Genomic DNA, 15144 nt, shown 5'->3' with positions numbered 1-15144 from the left:
TTTAAGAAGTTAAGGGTTGTTTGGTATCCTAATTGGATATAATTTCATAGGGTCATTTGTAGCAATGGTCTTTCAACTATACTCGGAGTTACATTTTGGTCACCCAACTCAAATATTAGTTGCAGAAGTCACTCAATTGGGTGTTGTATTGCACCATTAGTTCCTACCGTCAAGTTTCTCTAACGGTGAGGACTAATGGTGCAACACAACACCTAATTGTGACCTCTATAACTATTTTTTGGAGTTGAATGACCAAAAAGTAACTCCGGATATAGTTGAGGGATCATTGCTACAAATAATCCTAACTGAAAAGTCACATTTGCCCATCAATAATCTAAGATATGCTTGTCACGTCATTATTTTAAACATAAAAAGTCACAAAATTGATAGTAGGGACTAATGGTGTAACACAACACCCAATTGAGTGACCTCTGCAACTAATATTTGAGTTGAGTGGCCAAAATGTAACTTCGAGTATAGTTGAGGGACCATTGCTACGAATAACCCAATTTTATAAACTCAAAAACATATTAAAAGTTTAAAACCACAAAAACCCTTTTAAGTAGGCCTATTTTTAAAAATTCAAACTCAAGTAAAACTCAAAAACCACCCCACTATTAAAAACAAAAAAGTGAGGTTTTATAGTTTTTTTTTCTCTCTCCTCCCTCTCCCGTCTCTTTCTCTCAACTCCCTCTCTCCTTTTCCTTTGTTAATTTCAATTTAGGAATCTAGAGTTTCTAATTTCTGATTTTAATTTCAATTTTTTTAGATCTTAAAAATATTTTGGAGTTCAATACCAAACAAATTTTTAAATCTTAAAATCACTATTTGAAAACTCATATTTTTAAAAAGAATCATAGTTTTTGAATTTGCTTTTTGAATAAGGTACCAAACAAGACCTAAGTTATTAAAAAAAAGTGCCAAACTATAAGTTTGGTCTATGTAGCTTTTGGCAATATAACATTTTATTCTATGTAGTTTTAATTGTTGTGATTTAACTTATTTAGTTTATTATCTATTGCAATTTAAGCGCAATTACCTAATTATTTTTTAAAAATTCGACAAAATTAGCATGTGAAGGCAATGTGGGAGGTGTTTTACGCTTCTAGAAAGTCCATCTTAGCCTTACATATGCTACTTGCATTCTAATTCTATTGAAAAATTCGACAAGCAAGAGACTTAGGGCCTGTTCGTTTATGTTTTAAAGGCCCGTTTTTGTTTTTAAAAAACAGAAACAGAGCAAAAACATGTTCGGTAAATAAAAATAGAAAACATCAAAAACGTTTTCATAAAATGAGTTGGACTTCACGTTTACTTCTACAAAACAGAAAAAAAATGTTTTTGTTCTCCTAGAAAACAAACGCTCAAAACAGACTTCTGCTCAATCTCTCTCTCAATTTTCTCTCCCTATCAGAATCGTTCTTCTCTCCTCCTCACTCACCCTTCTCTTCTTTCCCCCTTTCTTGACCACTCTTCTATCTGGCTTGGCTCACTCCTCTCTTTGGCAATAGTCTCTCTTCCCCTCTTCACCACTAAGGCTTTTTGTTCTGTCTGATTGCTCCATCACCACAGACCACAGCTGCTCTTGGAAGATCTTGGTAATTTTCTATATTTTTCCTCTTTCTCTAGCTTTGGGTATTTTGTGCCTTTAGATATAGGGTTTTTTGTTCATGGCTGTTCTAAAAATAATTGTTGTATTTTGTAAATTAGGTTTCTTATACATCTAAAAATTACTGGGAAGAAGAAGAAGAAGAAGAAGAAGAAGAAGAGGAGTGACGCAGACCTCACATTAACTGAGGTAATTCCTCGTTTTTCTTCTCATTGGTGCTTCATTATTTATTTGGGCAATTTAGCTTTATAATTTTCTCAATTGGGTTCCTTGTTGTGCTTAATTTTGGGATCTTTGATAATGATTTTCATAATTTTGAGTTGGGTTTTGTATATGGTGGGCAAACCCACGAGTTGATATAATGAAATTATGGCATGATAATTGCTTAAAAAAATCGCATGATAATGGATACCAAAGCCCTTGGCTTTATGCCATTATTAATGGAGATATATCTTGTAGTGTATTTTTTTTGGGATCTTTGAGAATGATTTTCATAGTTTTGAGTTGGGTTTTGTATATGGTGGTCTGTTATTCAGTTTACTTTTGGAAGAAAAGCACGTCGTGATAGGTTGTTCGAAGAGTTTCAAGTAGAAGACATCATTGTTGAGGGTGAAGATATGGCTACACCAAATTTAGATATGTCTCCGGAAAATATTGCACAAATGACCAACATTAGAGATAAGATTGCACAAGATTTGTGGCGTGATTTCACCCAAGGCTCTTGATTATATTATTGTAATTTTTAATTTTTATTATTATTAATTTTTTTTCTTGTGTGTCAATGAACAAGTTTTTGTAATATTTGGTCTAGACAATCGACTAATTTAAACTAAGCCAAATGCATAGATATATCACTTTTTCTTAAATCTAACTTAATCCAAGCTCTTTAATTTTAGTAAAATAGATCAAACGAGAAAAACATGTTTGGTGTGCATAATAAAAAAGGTGTTGGACTAATTACATACATAAATGTGTGAAAATGTTAGTTTAAAAAATAAAATAAAATCCTCTTACCGAACGCATATTCACTATTTTTTATCATTTTCACAAATTACTGCCAGACGCGTTTTCACTTTTTTGCTCTCTGAAAACAGTTTTTAACTAAGCTACCAGACGCATTTTGTTCTCTGAAAATGCGTTTTCATTTTCTCGTTTTCATTCTATGAAAACATTCTCAAAATCTTATCAAAACGTTACTGACGGGCCCTTATAGCTCTCCACCTGATGTTTTATGTTTGATTTCCCTTTCTCTCAATATCACTTGTATCCTTAAATCGCAAAGGTTGGTAAACTAGTTATTTTGCAACTTTTGGTGAAATTGCAGGATCATAATCATAATTTCAATAGTTTTCTATTTTCTCTTTGGCTGGAAATAATGATAAATATATCCTTTAAAAAAAAGTATGAAAACTCAAAATATGAAATATCCAATAGGAAAAAATTGGCACAAAAACTCGCATATATTAGATCTAACGCTCCCGCCATAGTCATCACTCTCAAGCTCTCTCATTCTCTATTCGCATCTTCAATGGCAGACCCAGCGCTGCACCCAGAGACCCCAACCCACAACCAAACCCAACCCCTGAAGCAAATCGCCATAGACTACACCCCGGAGGCCTGCACACACTGCCCAGACGCCAACACCATCACCCTCACCTACGACCACCGCGGCGGCTCACGGTGGCGCACCACCACAAGGTTCCTCTACGGCACCTTCAGCTCCCTCATTCAGTGCCCACGTGGCATCACCAGCGGCCTCAACTTCAACATCTACCTCTCGTCCCTGGAAGGTGACAAGTCACAGGACGAGATTGACTTCGAGTTTTTGGGCAAGGACAGGACAATTGTGCAGACTAACTATTACATTGGCGGCACAGGTAACAAAGAGGAGTTTCATGATCTGGGTTTTGATTGTTCTGATGGGTTTCATTTGTATGTGATCAAATGGGGTCAGGATTTGATTGAGTGGTTGGTTGATGGGAAATTGGTGAGGAGGGTAGAGAGGAAAAAGGGTGAGGCTTTTCCTCACAAGCCTATGTATTTGTATGCTTCTGTTTGGGATGCTAGTTATATTGAGGAGGGGAGGTGGACTGGCAAGTACATCGGGTGTGATGCGCCTTATGTTTGCCTCTATAAGGACATTCATGTTCCTGTTAAAAGTGCTGTGGAGGGTTAAGGTTTGTTTGGGTTTGGCAAAGTTGGGTACTTTGAAAATCTAAATAAAATGGTGGGTTGTTGGTTTTATTTTTTGATTGGTATGGATGATGGAAGGAAGGAATTGATGTTATGGGCATGTTTGTTTGCCAGATTGGGAAAATGGGTTTGTTGTTGATTTTGTGCAACTGTGTTGGATGTTATGCATTTGTTTTTGTTTTGCTTGATCTGGTGGACAGAGGAAATGGTGTTTTCTGGTGTCAAAGTGGATGCAGGCTTGTTTGACCTTGGGAGGATGCCCTCTTTTTGTTCTAAAATATTTCTTAATGGTAACTTTTTTTCCTTTTAAGTTTGTTGAAGATCCCTTTTACTTTAATGTGTGTGTGTGTATATATATATTTGGATTTAGAACTGTCTTTCTTTGTCAAAATATATGTGATTTTGCTTGGGGCAGAGAAGGAAATTAAAGTACATGTATATGAATGGATGGTGACAAATCAGTGGGGTTGGAAAAGTTGGATGAGTTTTTATTTAGCTGAGAAACAGAGATAGATGGGAATGAATTAGTTGCAGTTTGTTGTGTGTCTTGATCCCAAGAGTGACACAAAGTACATATGCTGACTCTTAAGTAGTAAAATGGTCACTTGTGTAGTTGGTGTGGTGTGGAAAAATATGAAATATCCAATAGGATTTGGCTGGCTGTTTTGACATTGATAAGGCCACGCAAAATAGTGATGTAAGATGAAATTTATTCTTAGTTGACTTCAAAAGTGGTATGTTTCTGATTGATTTTGTACCTACGCATGTGTTTTAGCCCTGTTGGCTATTCATGGGACCATGTTTGATTTGCTTGACAATAAGTTTATCCTCATCCCACTTGCACACTATATACTTTTAATGCTGCTAATGGGAAGGCCACCTTCAAAAGTGTAACTTCAGAAGGATTTGAATTTTCATGTGAAATTTTACTGTTTGGTTATGTGTGTCTGTGTGTGCACTGGGTTTACAGTGCTATGTTTTTTTTAACTCTATTGAAAGATTGGATAGTTTGATTGCTTATGTTGTTGTCTGCTTTCTGATGACAGTGTTGTTACTTACTTCATTGATTTTCTTTTCATTTTGGGAACTTTTCTATTGAAAGTTTTACTGTAATGACAGGTAGTTTAAATTTAAATTTTGAAAAGCTTTCCCTTCTATTCATTTAGTGTCTCATGTAGTTGCTTTTGAAGTTTTGCAATTGTGACATGAATTTGAGAGCATTTGTGTTCTGTGCACTTTTTTTTGTCCTTCTGTTTATGGTGACTCACAGGGAGCCTTGAATTTTGTATTGAAGAAGGTGCACAGATTGGTTGGTGCACTTCAGTTTGGCTGTTTCTTTTTGGAAATGGCCATTTCTTTAGTGCAGAAATCACTAACAACAAAGAATGATTGCTTGAGTAACCTATAAGAATAGAATTGGTATAATTCCAAATATATTGGAAACCCACATAGAAGAATAATAACTGTAGCAGCTGAAGGCTTGAACCTTTTTCATTTCATTGGCCTGGCTTCAGCAGATGCATGTGCAAAGAAGCTGCATACAAGTTTTCCCTATTATTTTTCTTTTTGTGTGCCTTCTAAGTCATCCTTTGGCAAGCATGAGGAAAATAGCTTTTTTTTTTTTTTTTTTGGTCGAAAAGATCTTATATTCAAAGCACAAGAACCCCTAAACAAGAGTCTCGCGCCCATTCAAAGGAAAACAAGTCTGTCCATGCAAGGAAACAGACAAAACATAGAGTCCAAAAACCAACCAATACATTTAGACTGATCAAGAAGAAAAGTGCCAGAAAGACAATCCAACCATAAGGATGTCAAAACGATTAAGACCAGTCAATAGCCAAATTAGGCATGGTGAGGACAAGGGAGTCCATCCTTGCCAAGGATGTGCACAAGAGAGGTGGGGGGTCATTCAACCCAAACTTCCGTACTCCTCTTCAATAGTGCCAGCGACGCAAGATGATCCACCGCTTGATTACAATTCCTGGTGGTCCAATTCCACCTGCACTCTTCAAAATATCGTTGCTTATCGCGGATGAGGGTAAGAATTGGGTACAAAGTCCAACTCCCTCGACCAAAAGAGCCACGAACACTTTTGATAAGCTCCAAAGAATCCGACTCGAAACAAACCATGTTGTGACCCCGCTCCTTAGCAAATTTGTAGCCCTCCTATAACGTTGTTGCCTCAACTATAAGAGCATTCTCCGCTTGAAAATCCACATATTTGGCCCCAAGAAATCTCCCTTCAAAATTTCGAATAATTATGCCAGCCCCCGCACGACAAGTGCTTTTCCTCCAAGCGGCATCAACATTTATTTTGACAAAGGGCTCAGAAGGGGCTGCCCAAGAAGCCTGGACAGAGGGATGAACTGATCTTGTGATGGAAGAGGTGATTAGATGCTTTAGAGAGAATCTTTCATTTACCTAGTCGAAAATGGCCTTGAGGGTTTGCTGGGGTTGGGGTGTGTAATTGTCAAACACCACCCTAATCCTAGTCTTCCATATATTCCAGCATGTGTATGTAATTTGACAGAAAATTCGGCTTCTCTCCTCTTTTGTGTTAAGGCATGTGATCATGCAATCCCGCAACCATGTATGCAGAAAAGAGATTTGCTGCCTATCAACTCTATAGGTTAGGCCTCCGAACCAGACAGGTTCAACCCAAGGGCAAAGCAATAACATGTGCTCAATTGTCTCCTCATGATCATTGCAAATTGTGTTGGAGAACAATCAATATAAAACCAAAATAACAGAATAATAAAAAACCAACGAATATATTTTATATAGATATAATTGAATCAATACAACAATAATATAGATTGTAGAATACTGACTTGAATTGTAGATAGAGTCCTGCAAATTTGCAGTGTCCTTTAGACAGTATTTCTCCTCTACCCTTGTGCTTGTAGTTCGATAGGAGTCTGTCCACCAGATTAAACTATCTTAAATCTAAGCCTAAGCACAGTGGCTTGATTTCCGAACAGTGGTATGAATTCTCTCAGGAAGTGTAAAATGTGAGAATGATGATGCAGTTCAAAGGTGTCTTTCTGGTTTGATCGTATTGTCATTATATAGAGGTCTGACACCTCTTCATCCAACAGTTATGTTAACTGTTTTAATTAATTCGAATTTCAGATTTTGGTTTTATCTGAAAAAACCGAATTTTCAATTAATAAAAATAAATTATTAATTAAATCAACAGAGCCCAAGAGGCCCAAGGCCCAAGGCCCATCTTTTGACAATTAATTATATATATATTTATTAAACCATGTTGAGACTCAAGTTTGCCTCCACTAGGCCCATACTTTATTTAGTAATTCTAATGTGTTGGTGCTTATAAACTATGGAAGAAAACTACTTTCTTCCAATGTGGGACTACATGCAAGTGTATTTTCCTATACAAACTCTAACAAATTGGACATAAGGAAGAGTTGCGTAGCTTCTTCTTATAAAGAATAGATAAGACAGCCACGTGGCCATTTAAAGCTCTCCAAAAGAAATGGCGAATTTTTGGTGTGACATCCGCGTGCCAAATCAACTTCCAGACCCCTTGGTCAATGGACATAGGAGAAGAAGGCCTACACACGGAGCTACGGTGATGATGGGTATGAATGTTGTGATAACCAGATCTTACCGAGTGTTTTCCATTTTTCTCATCCGGCCACACCAAGCGATCCACTACCGAGCTGTTTTCGATAGGGATCCATTGAATGGCAAAAGCCTTTTCAGTCGATAATAGAGGCCGGATTAAATCCAATTTCCACGTTCTTGAATTCCAATCAATAATAGTCTATACAGCAGCATTTCTATCCATAAAGGCACCAAGAGCAGGACACAAAGCACCTCCTTGTATGTTGGTAATCCATTTGTCAGTCCATATTCTCGCTTGCGCTCCATTCATAATTTGCCATCTTGCCTCATTTAGGATCACCTTTCTTCCTTCAATGAGACTAGCCCACGCCCACGACGCCCTGTTACCCTCGGTGGCCTCCATAAAATTACAGTCAGGGAAATAACAAGCTTTGATTAAACGAGCCCAGAGAGAATTCGGTTATGTGAGAAGCCGCCAACACTGTTTAGCTAATCGAGCCAAATTGAAATCATGAAAGTCACGGAATCCCATACTCCTCATGCTTTGGCAGGCCTAATTCGGTCCAATGCACCCAATGGATCTTCCTTTCCTCCTGTTTCGGCCCTACCAGAAATTGGCAATCTCGAACTCCATCTTCGTACAGAACGTTTTAGGGAATAAGAAAACTCTCATAGGATAATTCGGGACAGCTTGAGCAACGACTTTGATAAGGACCTCTCTACCAACTTGTGAGAGAAGGGATTATTTCCATCTGCTTAACTTACGCAACAACTTCTCCTGTCACATCCCGGGAACGGCTCCGCCATAGCACGATATTGTCCGCTTTGGGCCCTCTTCTCTACTCTCACGGTTTTGTTTCGGGAACTCCAAAGTTAAGCGAGTTGGGGCTAGAGCAATCCCAGTGGCCGGTTTTCAAATTGAAATTCCGATTACTTCCGGCCACTTTTTGAGATAGGCCCAAGAACAAAAGTGACTCCAAATATAGTGTTATACCTAGGACAGGAGTTTGGGCTTGCAGTTTGGAGTTTTTCCGGCCGCCGGAAATTGATCAAGCTATCCACGCGTTGCTGGCGCGTGGGCAAGGTTGGTGGAGCTGCTAAATGTCCTGATGAGATCCTTAGGTTGTCACGAGCGTGTAGGATTTCGCGGATTTCAAAACGGAGGTCGTGGGTCCCGTGGGCCCGGTTGACCCATTTGGGAAGTTTGATCGCCCGGTTGACAGAGTGTCTCCCGAGGCTTTTCTATCGTCCGATTTGGGTAGTTGGACCTTAGAATGTCTCATTCCTCGTACATTCACTAGAAACCCGGGAAACTAGGTTTTTAATTCAAAATTCTGTTTCGAAGCGCTTGATGTTAATCGCGTGTTCGTGATTCAAATAGGTACTTCGACCACGCATACGCAGCAGGCGAGACCCTCTCAAGGTCAAGCAGCGTGGGACTACTTGTGAGTGGACTTTGTTTTTAAATAATACGCATGGTTTTATGATGGGAAAATTTATGCATAATGTTTAATGGTATATTTGGATATATTATTTATTCAATGATGGAAATTGATATTTTTATGAAGTATTGGCATGTATTTTGGGTTTTGATATGTTTGAGTATCGCGGAGCCACATGCAGGCCTGCCATGGCCATGGCCCCTCCAAACTCCATGAAAACCCTATTACTTCTTAAGCATCAATTACAATATTAGTTAAAATATAACTCTATATAATATTGCATTTATAGTACTGGCCCCCCCCACAGATTAGCTTCTAGCTCCGCCATTAATCTTGAGTATATATATATATATATATATATATATATTTGGATTTTGAGAATCTCTATATATGTTTGGCTATGTGTGGGGTATTTGGGTTGTTAAAATGAGTTTGTGGAAAGGGTTGAGTATTGAAATATCTGTTTGGAGTGCTTTAAGCACTATCGTATGTACCTCCCCGAATTTGGAACTTGGTTACTGATACTTGAGATACTTGGATTTGTCGGAACCCGGGACATCCTTGATGTGATGTTGCTGTAGATCCTGGTTTTGGGGTAGTCTGCGTGCGTAGGACTGTTTTTTTTTTCTTCAGGCGTACAAGCTTTGAGTGTCTCGGTATGCGTCGGCTAAGAGTTAGTCCCCCAGTTGGACGGCTCGTTCCCTAGTCACATGGTGAATTGAGGAATGGCTCTGCCATGTGGACTAGTCAAACAAGACCCCGGTTGGATTGTTTCCCCGGTACAACTAAATGTTGGTTATATTTATATATTATTATTATTATTATTATTATTATTATTATTATTATTATTATTATGAATATTCATTCGTTCTTGTTTCTCGGTAAGGATACTTCCTCGCCGGTCGTGCCAGTGGATATGTTTTCAAGACTTTAATCTTTCGGGACTTTTAAGTTTTGAATGGTGGGTTTGTGAAGTGTTGTTCACGGATTTCGGACTTGGTATCCGGTATTATTTTAGTATATGTTTATATACTTGCTTATGACGATTTTAAGATGCATTTGGAATTCTTGCATGATTTTCTAATGGTGGGGTTATATTACGTTGATTTATTTGAATTGAACTTTATTTTTTCTGTCCACTCACAATTTTCTGTTTTGCGCCAAGAGTAGTGAGCTCCGCAATGAGCCGGATTGGTGTTTCAACCTTGAGTCTTGGAGGACTCCTTCATCTTTCTTTTCCAGTGGAATTCTGTTTTGTTGTATTTGAATTTCTTAGATATGCTCATCGCCCGCTTAGGGTTTGAATTGTGAGGCCAAGGCCTTTGTTGTAAATCGCTTAATCGCTTTTAAAGCATCTTCTGGTTGGGTTTATTAACTGTAAATTTTGAGTAGGTTGAAGTTTGAAAATGTTCAATTTATAGGGGAGACTCTGCCAAATTTTTTTGGTAGAAAGTCTCGGTCTTTAGTAAGTGGGCCCGGCATCGGGTGATGTAGGTAATTAGGCGGGTCCGTCCCGATTTCCGAGGAAATTCGGGCGGGTCCTGTCATCTCCTAACAAACTGCTGCGCCTCCGTCTTAGACCTCCCTCACATTGTAGGAAGGCCCAAGTATTTACATGGGTTATCTACCATAGTCATACCAAGAATGACACCCAACTGCATGCGAATACTTGCAGGTGTATTGGGACTAAAGAAAAGACTTGATTTCCCGAAATTGATTTGCTTGAACAGACGCCTGACAATAGCCGTCAAGCAACAATCGCATATTACGACAGTTCTGAGTATTAGCCTTGATAAAAAAAAGGGCATCATCTGCAAAGAGAAGGTGAAAGAGAATAGGTCCACTTCCTCCAAACTTTAGACCTTGTAAGTAATTAGCATCACATGCTTTTTTAATCATGAGGGAGAGGACCTCACAGGGCATCCGACAAGGCTTGAGGAAAATAGCTAAGCAAAGAAATTATTGACATAGAGAGCATTGCCCTTTGTTCAATTTGAGCAAAACTCAATCCTACATGTCTTTTTTCTGTCACTTCAACTTGTTTAGGAATTTAGGATGAAAACTTTCATAGTTTCTTCTATGAAAATGCATTAACCATACATATGAAAATTTACCACAAATGCCCTTCAATAGTGGACCTGAAATAAAGGTTAAGACTTGAGAGATTGGAAAAACCACTGAGAGCATGAGGTGAGAAAAATTGAGAGGAAATAGAAATTAGAAATTGCCAAAGTGAGATGAAGTCAATTTCGGTAAGCATGAGTGGTGCAATTTTTTTTTATAGAAATGATATTATATTTTAATATAATCTAAACTAAACTATGGGTGAGAGATTTGAACTTGAGTGCAAAGTGGGAAGCACATTCGCTCTAGGATTCTAGCCAACTTAAGTCTATTTACAGCTTATTACGATCTCATAACGTGCCATAGCCAAACCATTACGTGTCAACTGCTTTTGGTGGGATTCAACCATTAAATATTTAGTCTTTGTTTCCTTTACCCTTTTTTTTCCCTTTAAAACAAAGTCTTTGTTTTATATTTTTTTGGGAACCGCACTTTTCTTAGAGGTGCAAATGACATTGTTAGTGCAACAATGTCACAATCCTGTGTTAGAATGCAAATAATATATTGTCATTGGAGCATAAAATAATTTGTGGGTAAATGCAACACATCATGTGACGTTATTAATTCATTTACTCGTTATATAGATCCATGTATAAGAGTCTCATTCGATCCCACCTCCATGTGAGTGTGTTTCCGAGCATCGGCACCCAAAGACTTTTCTCCTCATGGAGCGTACCACCCTATTTGTTTTTCCCTTTTTTTATGTGCCAAAAAGTACACATATAGCATAGTTGTACCAACATCAGATGACTAGTACTATATAATAATAGGATGGAATCATGTGTTCCATCCCAAAGATTGATTACACTATGAAGAAGATAGTTTTTTCTAAAAAGATTCATTCCCACATCGGCTCCCTTCCAATCAAACCCAGGATGAAGACATAAAGGCAAAAAAAAAAAGATGTTTCTTTAAGGTGACAAGTGTCTTTTTTAATTTTTTTATGCGGTTAAGGTGACAAGTGTTGGTCTTTCAGAAATCAAAACAAACGAACAATAAAGCCACATATGTTAAGATAAAAAGGCCAAAAGAAGAAACACAAAGTTGGATGCTCATATGAGAATCGAAGTCCATAGAACAAGTAGCTTTGACAGAGCTCCAAGTTTTCCTGCATTAGTTTTATCTACTTTGGCCTCTTAGATTTAAGCAAGTAGCAAGCAACCAACACTTCTTCCCAGCCGTTGAACTACAACAAAGACAATGATTGGAAAGAAAAATATTAATGTAATAAACTATAAGAATCCATCTTATTCTTGCCAGCTCATGACCAATGGCTGCAAAGAAAAGCGTTCCACACATTGAAATAAAATATTGGCCCTTCAATATTTGCAAAATTGCAGGAACAGACATGTGAAGATACTTTTTGGACCCAATTCTAAGGCCTTATCCAGAAGTAGTATGGTTGAGAAAGCACATAAGATGCAAAGGTAAGAGGAGCAGAGGAGCAAGGATACACACAGATTCTCTTCTTCTCTCTACCTTAAACAAACATGGGAATCTTTACAAAATCCTCTCTTTTTTGTTTCAACCGTCAGATATATAACCCCTGTTAATATTTTGTTGTTGGGTCCCAATGAAATGGACCCCATATTAATGCGATTCCAAAGAGCAAGACAATGAACTGCCTCCTTTCCTTCCACAACTCCCTTTTCTCATCTTCAACATCTATTGAAAGCCTCCATGACTTTGTTTTAAGCTTTGAGTCTATCCAAAGCGATTGAGATTCCAAATGGGTAGCTTTGTTTGTGACTGGTCTTCCTGAATCTTGCTTTCAAAACTAGCCATTTCTTCAGTGATTCTGATCTGGGTCTTTGTCACTCTTCATTTTTTATTTTTTTTCACCATTCATTTGTTGTTTTAAGTTGTGGATTTTCATTGTTTTAGTGGGTTTTTTTTTTCCAGCTTCCTTTAGTTACTTGGGGCTTGTGAGTCTTTGTTTTGGTTTTGGGACTTTTGGGTGAGAGAAGTAGGAATTTGCAGATATGGGTTCGGGTATGAACTTGATCACTACTGTTATTGGTTTTGGTATGAGTGCAACATTTATAGTATTTGTTTGCACAAGAATCATTTGTGGCAGGCTAAGAGGTGGCGAATCACGGCCTATGTTCGAGATTGAATCAAGGATAGATGTTGAGCAGGTATGTCTGAATTGCCTGTCCTATATTTGTTTTCTCAGCTAGGAAATCTGATTTGAGGTAGTTTTCTCAATTATGAATACCTCTTATATCTGATGTATTTTGTTTTCATTGATTTGCTGAATATTGTTTTGTACTGGGATCAATATGTGAGTTAGCTTCTCAGTACCTTATTTGGGTAGGCTGGTTTGTGTTTCATGATTTTCATTTGTTTTGATGGCTTGTTATGTTCTTGTTTTGATATGAACTCTGCTGTAGTTGAGAGAGTCAACTCTGCTATATGTTGCAATGTACTAGTTTTCCTTAGTGTGCAGACAATACAAATTACTGAAAAGAAAGGATAAATAAAAAATGGCGTGGCCTTGAACAATAGCTTTGATATTTGATTGTTCTATTTGAATCATACAAGAACTCCTAAGTCTTCATGGCTTTTAGTTTTGATAACCCAAGAGACTGAATTGGTTTCCTTCATGCCCTTTTGCTTTTGTGTTCACTGCTACTGATGCCATTCCACCAAAACTTGAGAGTTTTTCGTGTTGTCATTGTAACTTAAGTTTTGAGCAATGGATTCTAAGGTTTCACTGTTTGCTGGCAGCCAGAGCATCAGGCCAGTGGCCTTGAACAAGTTGTGGTTTCTGCAATCCCTACCATGAAGTTTGATCACAAAGCTTTCAGTTCCTTGGAAGATGCGCAGTAAGCTTTGCAATTTATTTTCTTCTAGTGCTTAAGGAATCTCCTTTGTTTCCCACCTAACCTTAAAATCTGAATTAGTTAATTGAAAAGATCTTACATTTATTATAGCTTACAGGACGTTAGTTTGCCGCTCTTTTTTATGGAATGTCCTTGAGTTTTGGTAGTCATTTCATTCCTTTTGGACGCTTGCTAGATTGAAGTTTAATCTTTATGGTCCTGCAGGTGCTCAATATGCTTGGGGGAGTACCAAGAGAAAGAAGTATTGCGAATCATGCCCAAATGTGGCCACAGTTTTCATCTCTCCTGCATTGATACATGGCTGAGGAAACAGTCTACCTGTCCAGTTTGCCGCTTGCCATTAAAAGAATCCCTTGGAATAAAACATGTGAGATCAGCAACGTTTAGCATGCCTCGATCGTTTGATGATTCTGAGGTTTCAACTGAACATTCACAACTGTGGCTATTACCTGGCTCTGAGCGTTCAGCAAGTAATGTTAGCAACCAAGGGCATTCAGAATCTGCTCCTGGAAACCCTTCCGAACCGACTCCATCTAGAGAACCAGAAACAACGCCACGATAAAATGAAAGAGTTTGATCCAGAGAACCAGTAAAAACCACATGGTAGGCCAGGTAGGTTTGATTGGAGATTCTCATACCTTGCACAGAATGTTATTATCTGTTGTAGATGGTACGAGCGGCGGAGGTTGTGCTAAATCACTGTGACAAAACTCTGAATTTTTGCGTAGAAAGTTGGAAAATGGAGCATACAAATATAATCTGATTTCTGTATATATAAAGTTTGTTCACAGAAGTAGAATGTTCATACTCTGTTTTGAGCCATTCATTCTGCTCACTATGAGAGTACATCTTTTCTAAGAATTCCATAATTGAACATACCAACTTCCTGAATTCAATTTTTGCTGTTGTTTCAAGTCTGATAATTAACTGGGCCACAGGGAAATTTGGTTTCAAGTAACTAGTGATGTTGCATGATCTTGTGAGAACCAAACACCAATTATTTTAGAGGTTGCAACTACAGATGGTTTGTAAACTTAAATGAAATGTCTCATCTGGTATCATAGAATTGTAAAACGGGTTGGGTTGGTACGAGTACAGCCAAAAAGTTATTTTTATACAAGCGATATTAGTGAGCGAGTTTTAACACATAATCTCGAGTGCATAGATAACTGCTCTAAACCATTTAAGCTATAAATCTCTTATAAATTTAACCACAGGACATTGAGTGCAAAAATTAGTCCGATCCCAATAAATGTGGTATGGGTACAACTACAAGCAGCCATGTTAGGCCAATACATGACCTATTAAACATGGCATGGACACGAAATGGAATATGCAAATG

At 38.0% G+C, this 15144-nt stretch overlaps 2 protein-coding genes and 1 long non-coding RNA gene across 3 annotated transcripts; all 3 read left to right on the top strand.

The window, feature by feature from the left end:
* The first annotated feature begins 1185 nt into the window (after positions 1 to 1185).
* Positions 1186 to 2408, top strand: LOC148917260 (uncharacterized). The gene is made up of 3 exons (XR_016127268.1): positions 1186 to 1598; positions 1711 to 1798; positions 2146 to 2408. It is a non-coding gene; the product is annotated as an uncharacterized LOC148917260 (long non-coding RNA).
* A 603-nt stretch (positions 2409 to 3011) lies between these two features.
* On the top strand, positions 3012 to 4112 carry LOC103331971 (putative xyloglucan endotransglucosylase/hydrolase protein 27). The gene has a single exon (XM_008234655.3). It carries the CDS (start codon positions 3138 to 3140, stop codon positions 3783 to 3785), a length of 648 nt encoding a protein of 215 aa, XP_008232877.1. The 5' UTR covers positions 3012 to 3137; the 3' UTR covers positions 3786 to 4112.
* Positions 4113 to 12315: 8203 nt separating this feature from the next.
* Positions 12316 to 14698, top strand: LOC103331970 (RING-H2 finger protein ATL5-like). The gene is made up of 3 exons (XM_008234654.3): positions 12316 to 13094; positions 13687 to 13784; positions 14007 to 14698. Exons 1-3 carry the CDS (start codon positions 12939 to 12941, stop codon positions 14362 to 14364), a joined length of 612 nt encoding a protein of 203 aa, XP_008232876.2. The 5' UTR covers positions 12316 to 12938; the 3' UTR covers positions 14365 to 14698.
* The last annotated feature ends 446 nt before the right edge of the window (positions 14699 to 15144 follow it).

This window comes from Prunus mume, linkage group LG5 (genome assembly GCF_029339155.1).
Source record: "Prunus mume cultivar Tortuosa linkage group LG5, ASM2933915v1, whole genome shotgun sequence".
Classification (NCBI taxonomy): Eukaryota; Viridiplantae; Streptophyta; class Magnoliopsida; order Rosales; family Rosaceae; genus Prunus; species Prunus mume.
The sequence above is the reverse complement of the archived record's forward strand: the minus strand, read 5'-3'. Positions and strand labels throughout refer to the sequence as shown.